At 47.7% G+C, this 16,963-nt stretch overlaps 1 protein-coding gene across 1 annotated transcript in view; it reads right to left on the bottom strand.

Moving 5' to 3' along the window:
• Positions 1-16,963, bottom strand: part of MPHOSPH9 (M-phase phosphoprotein 9) — a 213,125-nt gene that overhangs the window by 71,413 nt on the left and 124,749 nt on the right. Inside the window, exon 16 of the mRNA XM_075322863.1 lies at positions 1,465-1,566. Within this exon, the coding sequence (XP_075178978.1) occupies positions 1,465-1,566 (102 nt within the window). The remainder of the gene's footprint in view (positions 1-1,464; positions 1,567-16,963) is intronic.

The raw sequence follows: 16,963 nt of genomic DNA, 5'->3' as shown, positions 1-16,963 counted from the left end.
CCAGTGGCTGTAAAAAAGAAAAAAAAAAAAAGCACATTATTAAAAAACATTGTGATTATACTTACAGGTCCCGCGACACGTTCTGCAGACTCCAGCTTCTGCGTCCGATTATTGCTGTACCCCAAGGTAACCACCACTGACTAAAAGGACCTTCCATGACGTCATAGCCATTTTACCAGTCTGATGTGAATTTTGTTACCACGTGGGTTAGGACCTTCCGTGGCGTCATAGCCATGTGACCAATCTGTAACCAAATGTCTATACAACATTCACACCAGACTAGTCACATGGCTATGACCTCATGGAAGGTCCTGTAAGTCAGTGGTGGTTACTCGGGGACACAGCAATAATCGGACCCGAAAGCATAAGCAGCCAGGAGACAGTGGCTAAGCGAGTCTGCAGGAAGCGTCGCAGCACCTGTAAGTATAATGACAATGTTTATTATTAACTATATTCTTTATTTACAGTTCCCCCTCCTCATCCCATAACTGTAAAGACCAAGTTCGGTGTTCGGACGTAAGTTCGCATTCTCAGAACATGAATTAGAACTTTACAAAACAGTTGGGCAAGGCTCCCAAACACGAACATCGAGGGATTCGCACATCACTACTCGTGGTATGCGCACGCAGCTTTCAATACTGAACACTATGTGTGTGTGTGCTTGCATCAAGCATTGGGAATTAATGGAACGGCATTCAGCAAGACCGCGGCTCCAGCAGAGAAAACATTAATCTTATCAAAATGACAGCAAACAGCTCAGTAAGTGACACATTACTTGAATTAGAGCCTCTGTCTCTACATTATGCTGCTCTCAGACGGGGGAGCAAAAAGCAAGTGACAGATTCCCATTAAATGGCAGCTTCCTAGTGACAGCAGCATACACCCATGGTTTCTGTGTCTCCCAATAAATCGTTCAAGAAATAGATTTTCTGGTGACTACCAAAAATCTCCTATTCCAGGTGAGCACAATTACTCTTGCATATACTGTATATGAAGCTTACATTTTTTTTTTCTTATTTCAGTGGTGGAAAAAAAAAAAGTTATAGGTCTCAAAAACCAAATTTTTATTTTTCAAGTTGTTTTTCCCTGTTTCAGCAGTCACCTTATGGATTAAATATTTTATTACTTCAGGCAATTTAGCATACTGCCATATATATTGCCCTTTTATTTTATACTTCACTATTTACATTTTGGGAAAAGAGGTGCGATTAACATTTTTTCTTAAGCTTGTGTACTTGTCTTGTTTTAATTATGTTTATTACAATATTTTGAAGCATAGTAAAAAATTATTCTTGTTTTATGTACATAATTTTGCGTCCTCCATGTCAAATCATAGGTTTTATACTTTGTTGATGTATTTGTGTTACATATTGAAATTACACACACTGCTAACATTATACACTCACTATACAAAATTGTGTAACTAATTAAGCAAAACAAATTTGAAAAAAAAAAAGGACTTACTTGGGCCTGGACGACCACAACTGGCCTTCAGCTCTGTGATGAAACTTCACCATGTTGCCATGTTCCAGTTGTTTCATTTGTGTTTCCAATTTCAAAACTGCCCTGTTTCACAGAAAAATGAGAACTTAAAAATGAGGATTTAAAAAACAAAAGCAGCGCACAGCTCATGTGCAGCCCCTCCAACCCCTTATTAACAATTTATTAAAAGTAAAGATCATCAAATAATGCTTTCATATTTTATATATCAATAAGTAATACCTGTAAGTAAAAGTAGATAAACACATACACCCAAAAAAATACTTTATTTGGAATAAAAAACAAAAAAACACCATCTTTCACCACTTTATTAAAATCCCCAAATACCCCTCTAGGTCCGGCGTAATCCACACGAGGTCCCGTGACGCATCCAGCTCTGCTACATGAAGCTGACAGGAGCGGCAGTAGAACACCGCCGCTCACTGTGAGCTCCACGCACAAACTGAAGGGAGTCGCGCTGTCAGCGGGGACGTCACTGAGGTAATGCCTGTGTGTGTGTGTGTGTGTGTGTGCGTGTGTGTGTGCGCGGTGATGGTGGGTGCGCTCGTGCCTGCGTGTGCAGTGATAATGGGTGCGGTAGTGCCTGCGTGTGCGGTGATGATGGGTGCAGTAGTGCCGGGGTGTGAGCGGTGATGATGGGTGCGGTAGTGCCTGCGTGTGCGGTAATGATGGGGACTGTAGTGCCGGGGTGTGTGCGGTGATGATGGGTGCGGTAGTGCCTGCGTGTGCGGTAATGATGGGTGCAGTAGTGCCGGGATGTGTGTGATGATGAGTGCAGTAGTGCCTCAGTGTGCGGTGATGATGGGGACTCTCTCTCTCGCAGCTAGAAAACGTAACGCAACACGTTATTTTACAGGAATCCGTTGCCTTTATTATCCCCACTATTTGCAAGGCATCCGTCACATGCGTCACACAACGCATTGTAACGGATGCCGCACAACGCAAGTGTGAAAGTACCCTAAACCTTTCCCATTTTAGGTCACTTAAGAACCAAAATTATTTATATTTTTGGCTGAAACTAATAGATCAAAGTGATAGAACTCTGACCCAAACAGAGGATTTCCTGGAAGCCCACCCTAAACCCTGGAATATTAACTTGGTGTGGGACACTCTTAAAGCCTACCTTAGAGGGTGTTTGTCTTCAACCATAACATATCTTAAAAAGAGTGACTAAAACTGAGGATGATATAGTAGAGGGGAGACTTAGGGACTCAGAGGCAATATATATATCGGCCCCAACTGATGGAAATAGGGCGGCCTGGATGCAATCATATAGGTTATATATGCAGCATTCTGAGACCAAGTCCAAATGCAAATTGTTCTTTACCCGACAATCATATTTTGAGCTTGGAAATCAATCCAGTAAATTATTGGCATATATGGTTAGGCAACACAACACTTCAAATACAATATTGGGTATACGGAGGATGGATGGCTCAATAGCTACATCCCCTGAGGATATTTTAGAGTGCTTTTGTGAATACTATAAAACCCTATACACATCTAGAAACCCTCATGGAGTTCAAAGTTGCGTGACATATTTGTCGGATTTGGAGTTTCCCGACTTTGAGTGGATCACAACGGGAGTCTCTGGAGGCGAACATCACACTGGATGAAGTGATTACTGCCATCTCGGATATGGCTAGGGGGAAATCTCCGGGTCCAGATGGCCTTCCCATAGAATTCTATAGTAAATATTGTGACATATTGGCCCCGATTCTTTTAGAGGTTTTCTCACATTTTTTCAGCCAGCGACTCTCTACCTGCCTCCTTGTACGAAGCACATATAGTCGTGCTGAGGAAGGAGGGTAAAGACCCACTAGACTGCGGTTCATACCATCCTATATCCCTAGTTAATGTGGATTACAAGATCTTTACCAAAATACTGGCGTCCAGGCTTAATTCAGTCATATTGAGTATAGTTCACCCAGATCAAACCGGATTTATGCCTGGGAAAAACACCTCTATAAATATAAGACGGGTCCAGTCCATAGTGCAATATAGCACACTGGTCCAGGAGAATGAGTGGGCCTTTGCCTCGCTGGACGCGGCCAAGGCATTTGACTCGGTAGAATGGCCATTTTTATTTGCCTGCCTCCATTGATTCGCCTTTAGGCCTAAATTCAGTAACTGGATTCATATGTTGTATAGGTCCCAGCCAGCCAGGATACTAGTCAATGGTGCTATGTCTACACCCTTCTCATTGAACCGGGGCACAAGACAGGGATGCCCTCTGTCTTCAGCATTGTTTGCACTAGTTATTGAAGCTTTGGCAATTAGAATCCGCTCTCATCCACAGATCACTGGAATCACTATAGCCGACCAAACAGATCAAATAGGATTGTATGCGGATGACATGGTTGTCTTCTTAGATCGAATGCAAGAGACTCTACCGGTGGCTATAGACACTATAGACAAATTTGGGGAGTTTTCGGGACTACGCATCAACTGGGATAAGTCTGCTTTGATGCCATTAATGAACGGGTCTGGAATTTCAATGGAGGGTAGGTCACCTTTGCAAGTGGTAACTAGCTTTAAATACCTGGGAATACACATACAGAAAGACCATACACTAGACCTGCAGACGAGTATAACACCACTTCTGGAGCACGTTAAGATTAAATATAACTTGTGGAGCAAGCTACCCCTGTCAGTGGTTGGCAGAATAAATTTAATCAAAATTATATTACTTCCAAAGCTTAGTTATACACTACAACATAGTGCAGTATCAGTACCCAAATCCTTCTTCTCAATGTTGAACTCGCTTACTACTTCTTTCATATGGGGGAAGTCCAGACCCAAACTTCGGTTATCAATTTTACAGAGATCCAAAAGACTGGGAGGGATGGCTTTACCGGAGTTCTTCCTCTACTACCTCGCGGGACAGCTTAGGGCACTGGAGACTTGGATGCCTGGATGTCACCTGCCAAACTCTGAGAGTCACTTGGCACACGCGGCTGGGACTGATTGTTTAGTGGGTTTTCTGGAATCAGATGGACTGAGAACACCACGGCAATTACCCCTCCTCAGGTTGGCAAGATTAGTCTGGCGACAAGCCAAGAGGGTGGTACACTTCGAAGGGGTGGTGGCGGAACTCCCATTATGGGGGAATAGCCACTTCCATACTCTGAGAGATCACCCCTCGGCGCAATTCTGGGCCACTCACAGCGTCAGTGCATTAGGTGATCTTTTTGTCCCGGGAACCACAACCTTCAAGTCCTTTGAACAAGTCCAGATTGAATATAATGTTCCAAGATCACAGTGTTTTAGATACCTGCAGATTCGCACAGCGATTCAATCCCACATACAGAAAATTGGAGTGCGGAAATTGATATCATCACTTCCTATGATAGGTATTCTAAAATCACAAGGACCTCGAGGCCTCATCTCAGCTATACATACTTACCTGTTGTCGGTGGGGGTGGAGTCGGACCCCTTGCCAGCCCAGGATAGATGGAAATCTCTAATTCCCTCTCTACAAGGAGAGGAATGGGAAGAGATATTGGAATCTCCGACTGCGGTATCCCCATCAGTTAATAATACCTTGATTCAATGCTACACTGTCCACCAGGCATACCTTACTCCAACTCGATTATTTAGTATGGGCCGTTCTCGTACATTGGAGTGCCCGAGGTGTCATCTCTCAGGGGCAAATTTCATACATATGATCTGGAGCTGTCCTAATATATCTTCGTACTGGCGGGGAGTGACATCTCTGCTGACATCGATTGTGTCGATTCCTGTTTTGTGTGACCCTTTGATATGCCTGTTTGGGGTGGTGGAGGAAGAGTCCTGGGATCATTACATGACAATATTCCTCAGAGAGGCATTGTTTCTGGCTAGGAAATTAATAGCTCTGAGGTGGATGGGAGATTCGAATCCAACTGTGCGGTCCTGGGTTAAACTAGTCAATGCAACCATAGTCTATGAGCGGGTGGTATATTATAATAGGGGGTGCCTGGGAAAATTTAACAAAATCTGGGGTTTGTGGAATTCTTCTCCAGACACACTTGCGGAGGTTTGAGGGAGATTATGCGGATAATAGTGGTTCCCGCTAGATGTTGGGATATGAAACACTGTCCAATGGTATATTGAGATATAATAATGCAATGTGGCTATTGTTCTTTCTTTTCTCCTTTTTCTCTTCCTTTTTCTATCTTGCTTTCAAAATATCGTCATGCTCAATATAAATTTAGATATATATGCAAATGATAAGAAGTTTGGATAATAACATTGTTCTATGTTAAGTGCTAAAGATATTATGGACTTTATATGACTGTTCATTGTTATATTTAAATATTACTATCTATATACTGAGCTATCTTTATATGGCAAATGTCAGTTGTACCATGTTTGAAATTGTTAATAAAACAAAGTTAAAAAAAAAAAAATTATTTATATTTGCCAATTACCAGAATAATGAGAGAGAGAATGTTTTATGGCATTTTTATTACTTTCTGCAAATTCAAAAGTTTACATACATTTCATTAGTATTTGGTACCATTTCCCTTAAATGTATGACTTCGGTCAATTGTTTTGGATCTCCTTCCACAAACTTCTCACAATCGTTGGTAGGAATTTGGGCCCTTTCCTACTGACAGATCTGGTGTAACTGAGCCATGTTTGTAGGTCGCCTTGCTCACACCTGCCTTTTCAGCTTTGCCCATACATTTTCAGTAGGATTGAGATCAGGGCGTTGTGATGGCCACTCCAAAACACTGACTTTGTTATCCTTAAGCCACTTTGTAACCAGTTTGGCAGTATGCTTTGGGTCATTGTTCATTTGGAAGACCCATTTCCGCCCAAGCTTTAAGTTCCTGGCTGAGGTCTTGAGATGTTGCTTCAGTATTGCCACATAATCGTCTCTCCTCATGAGGCCATCTATTTTGTGAAGTGCACCAGTCCCTCCTGTAGCAAGACAACCCCACAAGATAATGCTGCCACCCCTGTGTTTCACAGTTGGGATAATGTTCTTAGGCTTCAAAGCTACTCCCTTTTTTCTACAAACATAACGATGATCATGAAGACCAAACAGTTCAATTTTAATTTTGTCAGACCGCAAAGACAGGTCTCCAAAAATTAAGGTCTTTGTTCCTGTGAGTATTTTCAAACATTTATCTGGCTTTATGTTTTTTTTTTTTCCAGTAAGGCTTTGTGCGCACTAGAAATGTGAAGTTTCTCAAGAAAATTTCTTGAGAAACTTCTGGGAGTGGAAGATTTCCGGACCTCCGGAAAAATCCACACCAAATCCGCGGTAAATCCGCATGCGGAATTGCTGCGGATTAGCCGCGATTTTCCCGCAGGTCGTTCCCTGCGGATTTTGCAGGCTGTACTGCCGAAATCCGCAGGTAACTGCAGAAAAGAATTTCTCAAGAAAATCTTCTCAAGGAAATTTCTTGAGAAAAATCCGCAGCGTGCGCACAGTTATTTTATTTTCTCATAGGATTTGCTGGGAAACGTCTGCACAAAGATTGCAGACATTTCTCAAGAAATTTCCGCAGCAAATCCGCGGGTAAATCCGTGGGTAAAACGGCCTAGTGCGCACATAGCCTAATGGCTTCTTCCTGACAGAGTGGCCTTTCAGCCCATGTTGATACAGTACTCGTTTCACTGTGGATAATGACACAATCTTACCAGCTTCTGCCAGCATCTTAACAAGGTCTTTTGCTTTTGTTCTTGGGTTGATATGTACATGTCTGATCAAAGCACGTTCATATCTGGTATACAGAACCCATCTCCTTCAAAAGCGTTATGATGACTGGACATTCCCATCTTGTTTGTACTTGCATATAATTGTTTATACAGATGAACAAGGCTCCTTCAGGTATCTGGAAATTGCACCCAAGGATGAACCAGACTTGTGCAAGTCCACAATTCTCTTCCTGAGATCTTCACTGATTTCTTTTGATTTTCCCATGATGCTACACAAAGAAGCAGTGTGTTTCAGGTGTGCATTAATATACATCCAGAGGTGTGTTTCTAATTAACTCAGATGTTGCCAAAGCTTTCAAAGACATGAAATCATCACATGGGCTGTCCCATATTGTTTAAAGGCATTATACTCTTAGGCCTTGTGCGCACTAGAAAATGGAATTTTCTTAAGAAAATTGCACATGCTCTGAAAGATTTCCACACCCGCAGAAAAAAACGCAAAAAAACCGCACCGAAATCCGCATGCGTTTTGGTGCAGCTTTGTTGTGGTTTTGGTGCGGTTTTTCCGCAGGTTGGTACATGTGTTTTAATACATTCAATGCAATAAAGCACATTGCAGAAAAAAAAAAAAAAGGTCATTTCCTTCTGATATAGATAGATAGATAGATAGATAGATAGATAGATAAATAGATAGAGGGATAGATGGATAGATAATGGATAGATAGATAGATAGATAAATAGATAGAGGGATAGATGGATAGATAATGGATAGATAGATAGATAGATAGAGGGATAGCTAATCAATAGATAAAGGACAGATCACTCAATAGATAGAGTCCCTGTGAGAACACACTGCAGTTCTCAGGAGCGGTAATGTGTTCACATTACCGACCGTGAGAAATGAACTGTGGTTACCCCTGCTGTCTCATTATGTGGCTGCATTTAGTACTGTGTGTCAGACGGGTCTGCAAGCATCGTGGGACCTGTGTGGATTACGCCGGAGCTGAGTGTTGGGGAGGTTAATAAAAGGATGAAAGAGGGGCTTTTTTGCTATTTAATTTAACCCCTTAACGACCGCGGGCCGTAAAATTACATCCTTGCGGTCATAATGTTACTGCCCGCGGTCTGCCGGCAGCATCATGCCGCGATCAGCACACATCTCAGCTGATTTTCACAGCTGAGATGTGTGCCTGCTAGGCACGAGCAGAATCGTTATCTGCTCGTGCCGTTTAACCCCTTATATGGCACTGTCAATATGTGACAGCGCCATTATAAGCGCGATCGCGGTAAACATTTACTTACCGCCCGATACCGGAAGTCACGTGACGCGATCACGTGACTCCCGATAGTTGTCATGGTAGCACAGGGTCATGTGATGACTCCTGTACTACACCTGACTTGCTTTCACTTTCGCTGTGCCAGCGGCACAGCAAAAGAGAAAGAGAGCATATCTGCTGTTTACAGCCTTGTAGCTGTGATCAGCAGATACTGCAGAGCGATCGGGATGCTGATCGCAATAGCCCCTTAGGGGGACTAGTAAAATAAAAAAAAAAAAAAAGTTAATAAAAAGTTTTAAACAAAAACAAAAAAACCTAAAAGTTCAAATCACCCCCCATTCGCCCCATTGAAAATTAAAGGGTTAAAAAAATAAAAAATATACACACATTTGGTATCGCCGCGTTCATAAACGCCCGATCTATCAAAATATAAAATCAATTAATCTGATCAGTATACGGCGTAGCAGCAAAAAAAGTAGGATTTTTGTGTACTCACCGTAAAATCTCTTTCTCTGAGTCTTCATTGGGGGACACAGGACCATGGGTTATGCTGCTGTCACTAGGAGGCTGACACTAAGTAAACATAAAAAGTTAGCTCCTCCCTAGCAGTATACACCCCGAGCCGGAGGCGGGCTCAGATCAGTTTGGTGCACAAGCAGTAGGAGGAGTACCAGAATCACCATACATAAAACAAGTTATAACTAAAATAATGCAGCCGTGCGAACAAGAGGTCTATGAACATAAGACCGCTGAAAATAGCAGGCAAATGCAATTAAACAACCAAAAAACCAAGCAGGGTGGGTGCTGTGTCCCCCAATGAAGACTCAGAGAAAGAGATTTTACGGTGAGTACACAAAAATCCTACTTTCTCTATCGTTTCATTGGGGGACACAGGACCATGGGACGTCCAAAAGCAGTCCCTGGGTGGGAATACAGAAGCCCGCAGATAGGAAGAAAACAACGACCTCCCTCGGCGGGTTTGTACTATAATTGAATGCTGTCACCCTATTACAGGTGTGCAACTGCTGCCTGCAAGACCTTTCTCCCAAAACTAGCATCTGCCGATGCTTGGGTGTGAACCTGGTAGAACCTAGTAAAGGTATGCAGGCTAGACCAGGTGGCGGCCTTGCAGACCTGGTCGGCCGACGCCTGATGCCTAATCGCCCAAGAGGCACCCACTGCTCGGGTAGAGTGCGCCCTTACCCCCCGCGGCGGAGACTTGTCCCGAATCCGATAGGCCTCAGATATGGCGGAACGGATCCATCTGGCAATTGTGGCTTTGGATGCCGATTCACCCCTCTTGGGACCAGAAGGAAGGACAAACAGACCATCCGACTTACGGAACGGCGCGGTTCTGGAGACATAAATTCTAAGGGCGCGCACCAGGTCCAGGGTGTGCAAGGACCTCTCCAAGCTGTGAGAGGGGCCAGGACAGAAGGATGGAAGAACAATTTCTTCGTTAAGATGGAACGGGGAGACCACCTTTGGGAGAAAGGCGGGATCTGGCCGGAGAACCGCTTTGTCCTGGTGAAAAATCAAAAAGGGAGCACGACAAGAGAGAGCTGCCAGCTCTGACGTCCTTCGAATAGAAGTGATGGCAACGAGGAACACCACCTTCCAAGACAGGTGAGAAAGGGAAGAATCCCGCAAGGGCTCGAAGGGGGGACCCTGAAGTGACCCTAGGACTAGATTAAGGTACCACGGTTCTAGAGGCCGACGATACGGCGGGGCCAGGTGGGCAACTCCCTGGATGAAGGTCTTAACCTGTGGGCGAGAGGCCAGTGGCTTCTGAAACAGGATTGACAAAGCCGATACCTGGCCCTTTAGTGTGGCGAGCGAGAGACCCGCATCGAGGCCCGAATGCAAGAATGCCAACAGGGAAGGAAGGGAGAAGGCGAGAGAAGAAATGCTGTGCTCTTGACACCACCTGAAGAATACCTTCCACGTGTGGTAGTATATTCTTGATGAAGATGGCTTCCTGGCTCTAATCATTGCCTGTATCACTCTTGAAGAAAAACCAGCCTGAGCTAGAACCCAGGATTCAATGGCCAGGCCGTCAAATTTAGGACCTGTGAGTTCTGATGGAAAAGAGGTCCCTGCTGTAGGAGATCTGGACGGTCTGGAAGGCGCCACGGAGCGTCTGCGAGGAGCTGAGTGAGTTCCGCGAACCATGCTCGCCTGGGCCAGTCTGGAGCCACCAGGATGACTGGTATTCCTTCTGCCTTGATCTTCTTGAGTACCCTCGGGATCAGAGGGAGCGGAGGGAAGATGTACGGGAGACTGAACTGGCTCCACGACAGGGTGAGGGCGTCGACTCCTAAAGCCAAGCGGTCGCGGCACCGCGCTACAAATTGCGGAACCTGACAGTTGAACCGGGAGGCCATTAGGTCCACATCCGGAACTCCCCATCTGTCGCAGATCTGGTTGAAGACTTCCCGGTTGAGGGACCATTCGCCGGAGGCGAGGCCTTCCTTGCTGAGGAAGTCCGCCGCCCAATTGTCCACGCCTGGGATGTGAACCGCCGAGACCCAGTGCAAAATCTTCCTGACTTCTCGCATCGCCCCGACACTTCTTGTGCCTCCTTGGTGGTTGATGTACGCCACCGCCGTCGCATTGTCCGACTGGATCCTGACCGGGCAACCCTGTACTAGGTGCCGAAACTGCTGCAAGGCTAGCCGGATGGCTCTTATCTCCAGAATGTTGATCAGGAGACAACTCTCCCGCGGTGTCCATCGGCCTTGCGCTGTGTTATGCCGAACCACTGCCCCCCAGCCCTGGAGACTGGCGTCGGTGGTCACTATCTTCCAGTGAAGTCCAGAGAAAAGGGAGATCTGTCCCACTTCTTCAGCAAGGCCAGCTGGAGGGGCCGGAGGTGGAACTGTGCAAAGGGTACCGCTTCCATCGCCGCCACCATACGACCGAGGACTCGCATGCCGAACCTGATGGAAACTTGGCGCTGACGCCGGAGAGCGCGGAGGCCTCGTTGCAGGGAGGACATCTTCTGTGTGAGGAAAACTCGCCCTTGGGTGGTATCGAATACCATGCCTAAAAATGTGATCCATCGGGCCGGGGTCAGAGAGGACTTCTTCCGATTGATCAGCCACCCTAACCGTGAAAGGGTGTCGATCGTGACCTGAACCCCAAGACGACAGTCCTCGAAAGAAGAACCTTTTATCAACATATCGTCCAAGTACGGGATGACCATAACACCCCTGGAATGTAGGACGGACATGGCAGCCGCCATGATCTTCGTAAAGACCCTGGGGGCGGATGCGAGGCCGAAAGGAAGAGCCGTGAACTGGAAGTGATCTTCTGCTATCGCAAAGCGGAGGAACTGTTGGTGAGAGGTGGCTATAGGGACGTGAAGATAGGAGTCTTGAATATCCAGCGATGCCAGGAATTCGCCGACCTCCATGGACGCGATCACGGACCGGAGTGACTCCATTCGAAACGGCCGAGGCCTCACCGACCTGTTTAGAAGCTTTAGGTCGAGGACGGGGCGGACAGAGCCGTCCTTCTTGGGGACCACGAAAAGGTTGGAATAGAACCCCTTGAAACGTTCTGCGGGAGGGACTGGTACCACGACTCCAGCTTGGAGGAGGGAGTCTATGGAGTGAAAGAACGCGCGAGCCCGCGCGGGAGACTCGGGAGGGCGAGATAGGAAAAAACGTCTCGGTGGCTTTGACTCGAATTCTATTTTGTAGCCTGATGTGATGATCTCTCTGACCCAGGCATCGGCGGTCAGGGGGATCCACACATGCTGGAAACGAGACAGCCGCCCTCCCACGAGTCTGGCGCTGTTGCGCGCCGACCGCGAGTCACTTGGAGGAACGTCGGCGGTAACCGGAAGAGGATTTCGTGGACTGACGGGGACGTGAACGCCAGGCGGGATTGGTCTTGAATGACGGGGTCCTCCTGTCTCTCGGAGGAGAGCGGCTTTTCCGCGGCTGGGGAGTGGAGTTGAAGCTGCGAAAGGGCCGAAAACGAGCGGTGGGGCGCCGATTCTGGAAGTGCTTGGGGCGCAATTGGGGGAGAGATGTACTCTTTCCTCTCGTTGTATCGGAGATCAACTGGTCCAGCTTATCTCCGAAAAGACGTTCCCCTAGGAAGGGCAGGGAAGTCAGTGACTTCTTAGAGGCCGCATCCGCGTTCCAGGACCGGAGCCAGAGGGCTCGATGGATGGCCACATTGTTGCTGGCGGCCTGGGCCGCGCAATTGGCAGATGCCAGGGCTGCATTGAGCAGGTACTCACCCGCGAGGGAAATCTGCGAGGCGATGAGGACCAGGTCCGGATTGGCAGGAATGGCGCGGAGACCGCAGCGTAGCGTGTCCGCCCAGGACATCAGAGCCTTTGCAACCCAAACCGAGGCAAAGGCCGGTGAGAGGGATGTGCCCGCTGCCTCGAAGGCGCAACAGGCCAACCTGTCAATAGTACGGTCCGTGGGGTCCTTGAGAGACGTACCGTTAGTGAGTGGAAGGACTGTGTGAGAAGACAGGCGGGAGATTGGGGGGGGGGGTCGACCACAGGGGAGCCTGCCCAATCCTTTCGAAGACCCTCAGGAAAGGGATAATGCAAATCAATGGACTTACCGCTGGTAAATACCTTGTCCGGCTGTTGCCTGTGGCTGCACAGTAACTCAGCGAATTCTGGATGTCCGCTGAATGCGCTCTGGGCCCACTTCATCCGCTTAAACGAGACCTGGGTGCTCTGGGAGGAGACGGGGTCCACCTGTACCTTTAGGGTCTGGTTTACTGCTTCTATCAGGCTATTCACCATGCGCCGAATATCAGCCGCCTGCTCTGAGTCCAGCAGGGGTGCTGCATCGGAATCATCATCGGAGCGGTCAGAAGACTCCCTGGAGGAATGATGGTCTGGACCTGGGGATGAAGGTGAAACCTGGGAAGAGGCTGAAGACGAGACCTGGCGGGTCCGCTTCTGAGCAGCCGAGGAGGTCCCTGCGACGGGGCTCACCTGCTCCGGAGGCGATTGCGTCGGATCTGCGGGAGTCTGGGCGAGCGACGGCAGCAGGCGCAGTGCTTGCGCGATGGTCCGAGAAGCCTCAGAGAGGGAATCGACGGACTGGGACAGGGACGCTAGCCAGTCGGGGGGGGGGGGGGCGGGACGCAGGGCCCTGTAGCATATGGCGCTGTGGCGTCTGCGGTATCAGAAGCGTCGGCCGCGGAGTCCTGCGAGTCTGTAGAACAGACGGAGCATAGTGGAGCGTCCTGGCCCTGGGTAAATTTGGTCTTGCAGGAGGAGCATGCAAAAAATAAGGCAAAGGGGGCCTGCTTGGGTCGGGTGGACTTAGCATTAGGCATGGTGAAACAAGTACTCTACCTGGTGGCTGCTAGGAAGGAGACAGGAGAGGGTTAACTCGTCCCTAAACTCAGAGAACGCTACCTAGTGAGGGCTACTCCTTAGGAGCAGAGCTTACCCAGGTCCTGTGTGCTGCCCACCAGTCCAGAAGAGGGAGTCCAGGAGTGAGCTGGCCAGAGAGAGGGAGAACGTCGGCGCGCTGCAGCCTCAGGGGACCAGGAACAGGCTAAAATGGCGAGGGGACGCTGGAGGAGGCTGGGGGAGGAGAAGCGTTCAGGCGCGAAAAACGGAGGATCCACAGCCCCCACCACAAGCCAGGAGGCAGAGCGGTGGGAGGAGACTGGGCCAGACGACCGGCGGCCAATAGCGCTGCAGCGGGGGCGTGGCTAGGACGCAGAGCGACTAGGCCGAGACCGGGGCCTAAATTTTGGAGAGGGCCGGGGGAAGGTGAAGGAGAGGTCGGTCTTACCTGTTCTCGGCGGCGCCGGCCCAGCGACGGATGCGGTGCAGGCAGGGCGCACCTGCCCCTGCCTGTGCACAGTGCCCTCGACCAGGAAGACTGAGGACTCCGGGGGAGAGCGTGCTGAGGCAGGGAAGTGGACATCATGATGGGGGAAGGAGCCCCCCTGCAGGTGAAGGCAGCGTGACAGGGCCCCATCGGATTACACACGCGCTGTGGAGGTCCCATCCCTGCTGTACGCCCCTGTACGCCCTTTGGGGTGATACCACAGGGCGAATCAGGGGTGCCCACGACAACCTGCCCACACGCGCAACCCCGGGAGTGGTACCACGGGGATGGACGGGGGAGAGGGCCCGAAATCTCAAACCCCTGCGACCCTGGGGAGTGGTACCCACAGGGCTGCGGAGGATGAGTGAAGAGAATACCTGCAGAGAAAAAGAAGACAGGTATGAGAGCGATGAGCGGCGCCGAAATAAAGGAAAAAAACGCAAAAAACACAAATGGCTGAGGGGGCCGAGACGGCCCACATTAGCCTCCTACGACACTAAGCTAAAACTGATCTGAGCCCGCCTCCGGCTCGGGGTGTATACTGCTAGGGAGGAGCTAACTTTTTATGTTTACTTAGTGTCAGCCTCCTAGTGACAGCAGCATAACCCATGGTCCTGTGTCCCCCAATGAAACGATAGAGAAATTCCAAACGCCAAAACGATGTTTTTTTGTCGCCACAACTTTTGCGAAAAATGCAATAAGAGGCGATCAAAACGTAGCATCTGCGCAAAAATGGTACCGTTAAAAACATCAGCTCGAGACGCAAAAAATAAGCCGTCATTGAGCCATAGATCCCGAAAAATGAGAACGCTACGGGTCACGGAATCTGGCGTAAAACGTGCGCCACTTTTTTCGGACAAACTTCCGATTTTTTTTTAACCCTTTATATAAAAGTAAACCTATACATGTTTGGTGTCTACGAACTCGCACTGACCTGAGGCATCACACCCACACATCAGTTTTACCATATCGTGAAGACAGTGAATAAAATATCTCAAAAACCATAGTGCTATCGCAATTTTTTTGCAATTTTTCTGAATTTGGATTTTTTTTGCCGTTTTCTAGTACACTATATGGTAAAACTGATGGTTTCATTTAAAAGTACAGCTCGTTCCGCAAAAAATGAGCCCTCACATGACCATATTGACTGAAAAATAAAAAAGTTACGTCTCTCAGAAAAAGAATGGCGAAAAAAAAAACCGGAAAGCGAAAAATCGGCCGGTCGTGATGGGGTTAAAATAAAGGATTTTTCGGTGTGTGTTCACTTTACTTACGGGTGAATCATGTAAGCTGTCTCATAGACGCTGCCATGATTAAGCCTGGACTTAGTGGCAGCGATCCACTGCCATTAACTTGTTATTACCCTGATTGCCACCGCATCACGGCAATCTGGAAGAGCCGCGGACACTCCGGGACTGTCGCATAATGGATGCGACAGTCCCGGGGCAGCTGCGGGCTGATATTCTCGGCTGCCGGAGTGGGGGGGGCATTAACCCTGGCCCTCGCCCTCCCCTGCCTGAGAATACTGGCCCGCCGCTGTGTGTTTACCTCGGCTGGATGGTAAAAATACAGCGAAGCCCACGGTTTTTTTTTGTTTTTTTATTTGTAATATGTACGTTTGATTTCTATGTGCATTGTATATGTCTGTGTCTGTATGGGAGTGTGATATGTGTGTGTTTACTATATGTCTGTGTCTGTGATGTGTGTGTTTACTCTCTGCACCGCTTCCTCTTCCTGTCATAATGACATCCCTTCCCTTCAAAACGCAGGGCAGTGATGAACATTATGTCCCTAAAAACGCGAAATACCGCAGGGAATAATGCAGGGAAACGCAATGAAAAGCACAGAATTTGCTACCTGCGTTATTCCCTGCAGGATTTCACGATTACATTACAGTCAATCAATGGAGTGAAATGCCGCAGCTACCTGCGGAAAATAAGTGACATGCAATTGTTTTTGCTGCGGGAATCCCACAGTAAAACCTTTTAGCTGTCAAAATCCGCCTAGTGCACACAGCATTTTTTTTTCTATAGGTTTTGCTGGCGAATCACTGTAGAAAGGTTATAAACATTTTCTGCAGTGAAACATGCAGCAAATCCGCACAAAAATCCGTGGCAAAAAACGGCAAGTGCGCACAGGGCCTTAGTTTGTGTAAACCTTTTATTTTGCAGAAAGTACTCAAAATTAGCCTTAAAACACTCTCATTATTTTGGCATTTGTCAAAAATAAATAATTTTGGTTCCTAATTGACCTAAAATGGGAAGAAGGGAATTTTGTTTACTTACCGTAAATTCCTTTTCTTCTAGCTCCTATTGGGAGACCCAGACAATTGACAATTGGTGTATAGCTTCTGCCTCCGGAGGCCACACAAAGTATTACACTTTAAAAAGTGTAACCCCTCCCCTCTGCTATACACCCTCCCGTGCATCACGGGCTCATCAGTTTTGGTGCCAAAGCAGGAAGGAGGAAACTTATAAATTGGTCTAAGGTAAATTCAATCCGAAGGATGTTCGGAGAACTGAAACCATGACCCAAAAGAACAATTCAACATGAACAACATGTGTACACAAAAGAACAACAGCCCGAAGGGAACAGGGGCGGGTGCTGGGTCTCCCAATAGGAGCTAGAAGAAAAGGAATTTACGGTAAGTAAACAAAATTCCCTTCTTCTTTGTCGCTCCATTGGGAGACCCAGACAATTGGGATGTCC

The sequence above is a fragment of the Anomaloglossus baeobatrachus genome, chromosome 1, assembly GCF_048569485.1.
Source record: "Anomaloglossus baeobatrachus isolate aAnoBae1 chromosome 1, aAnoBae1.hap1, whole genome shotgun sequence".
Classification (NCBI taxonomy): Eukaryota; Metazoa; Chordata; class Amphibia; order Anura; family Aromobatidae; genus Anomaloglossus; species Anomaloglossus baeobatrachus.
The sequence above is the reverse complement of the archived record's forward strand: the minus strand, read 5'-3'. Positions and strand labels throughout refer to the sequence as shown.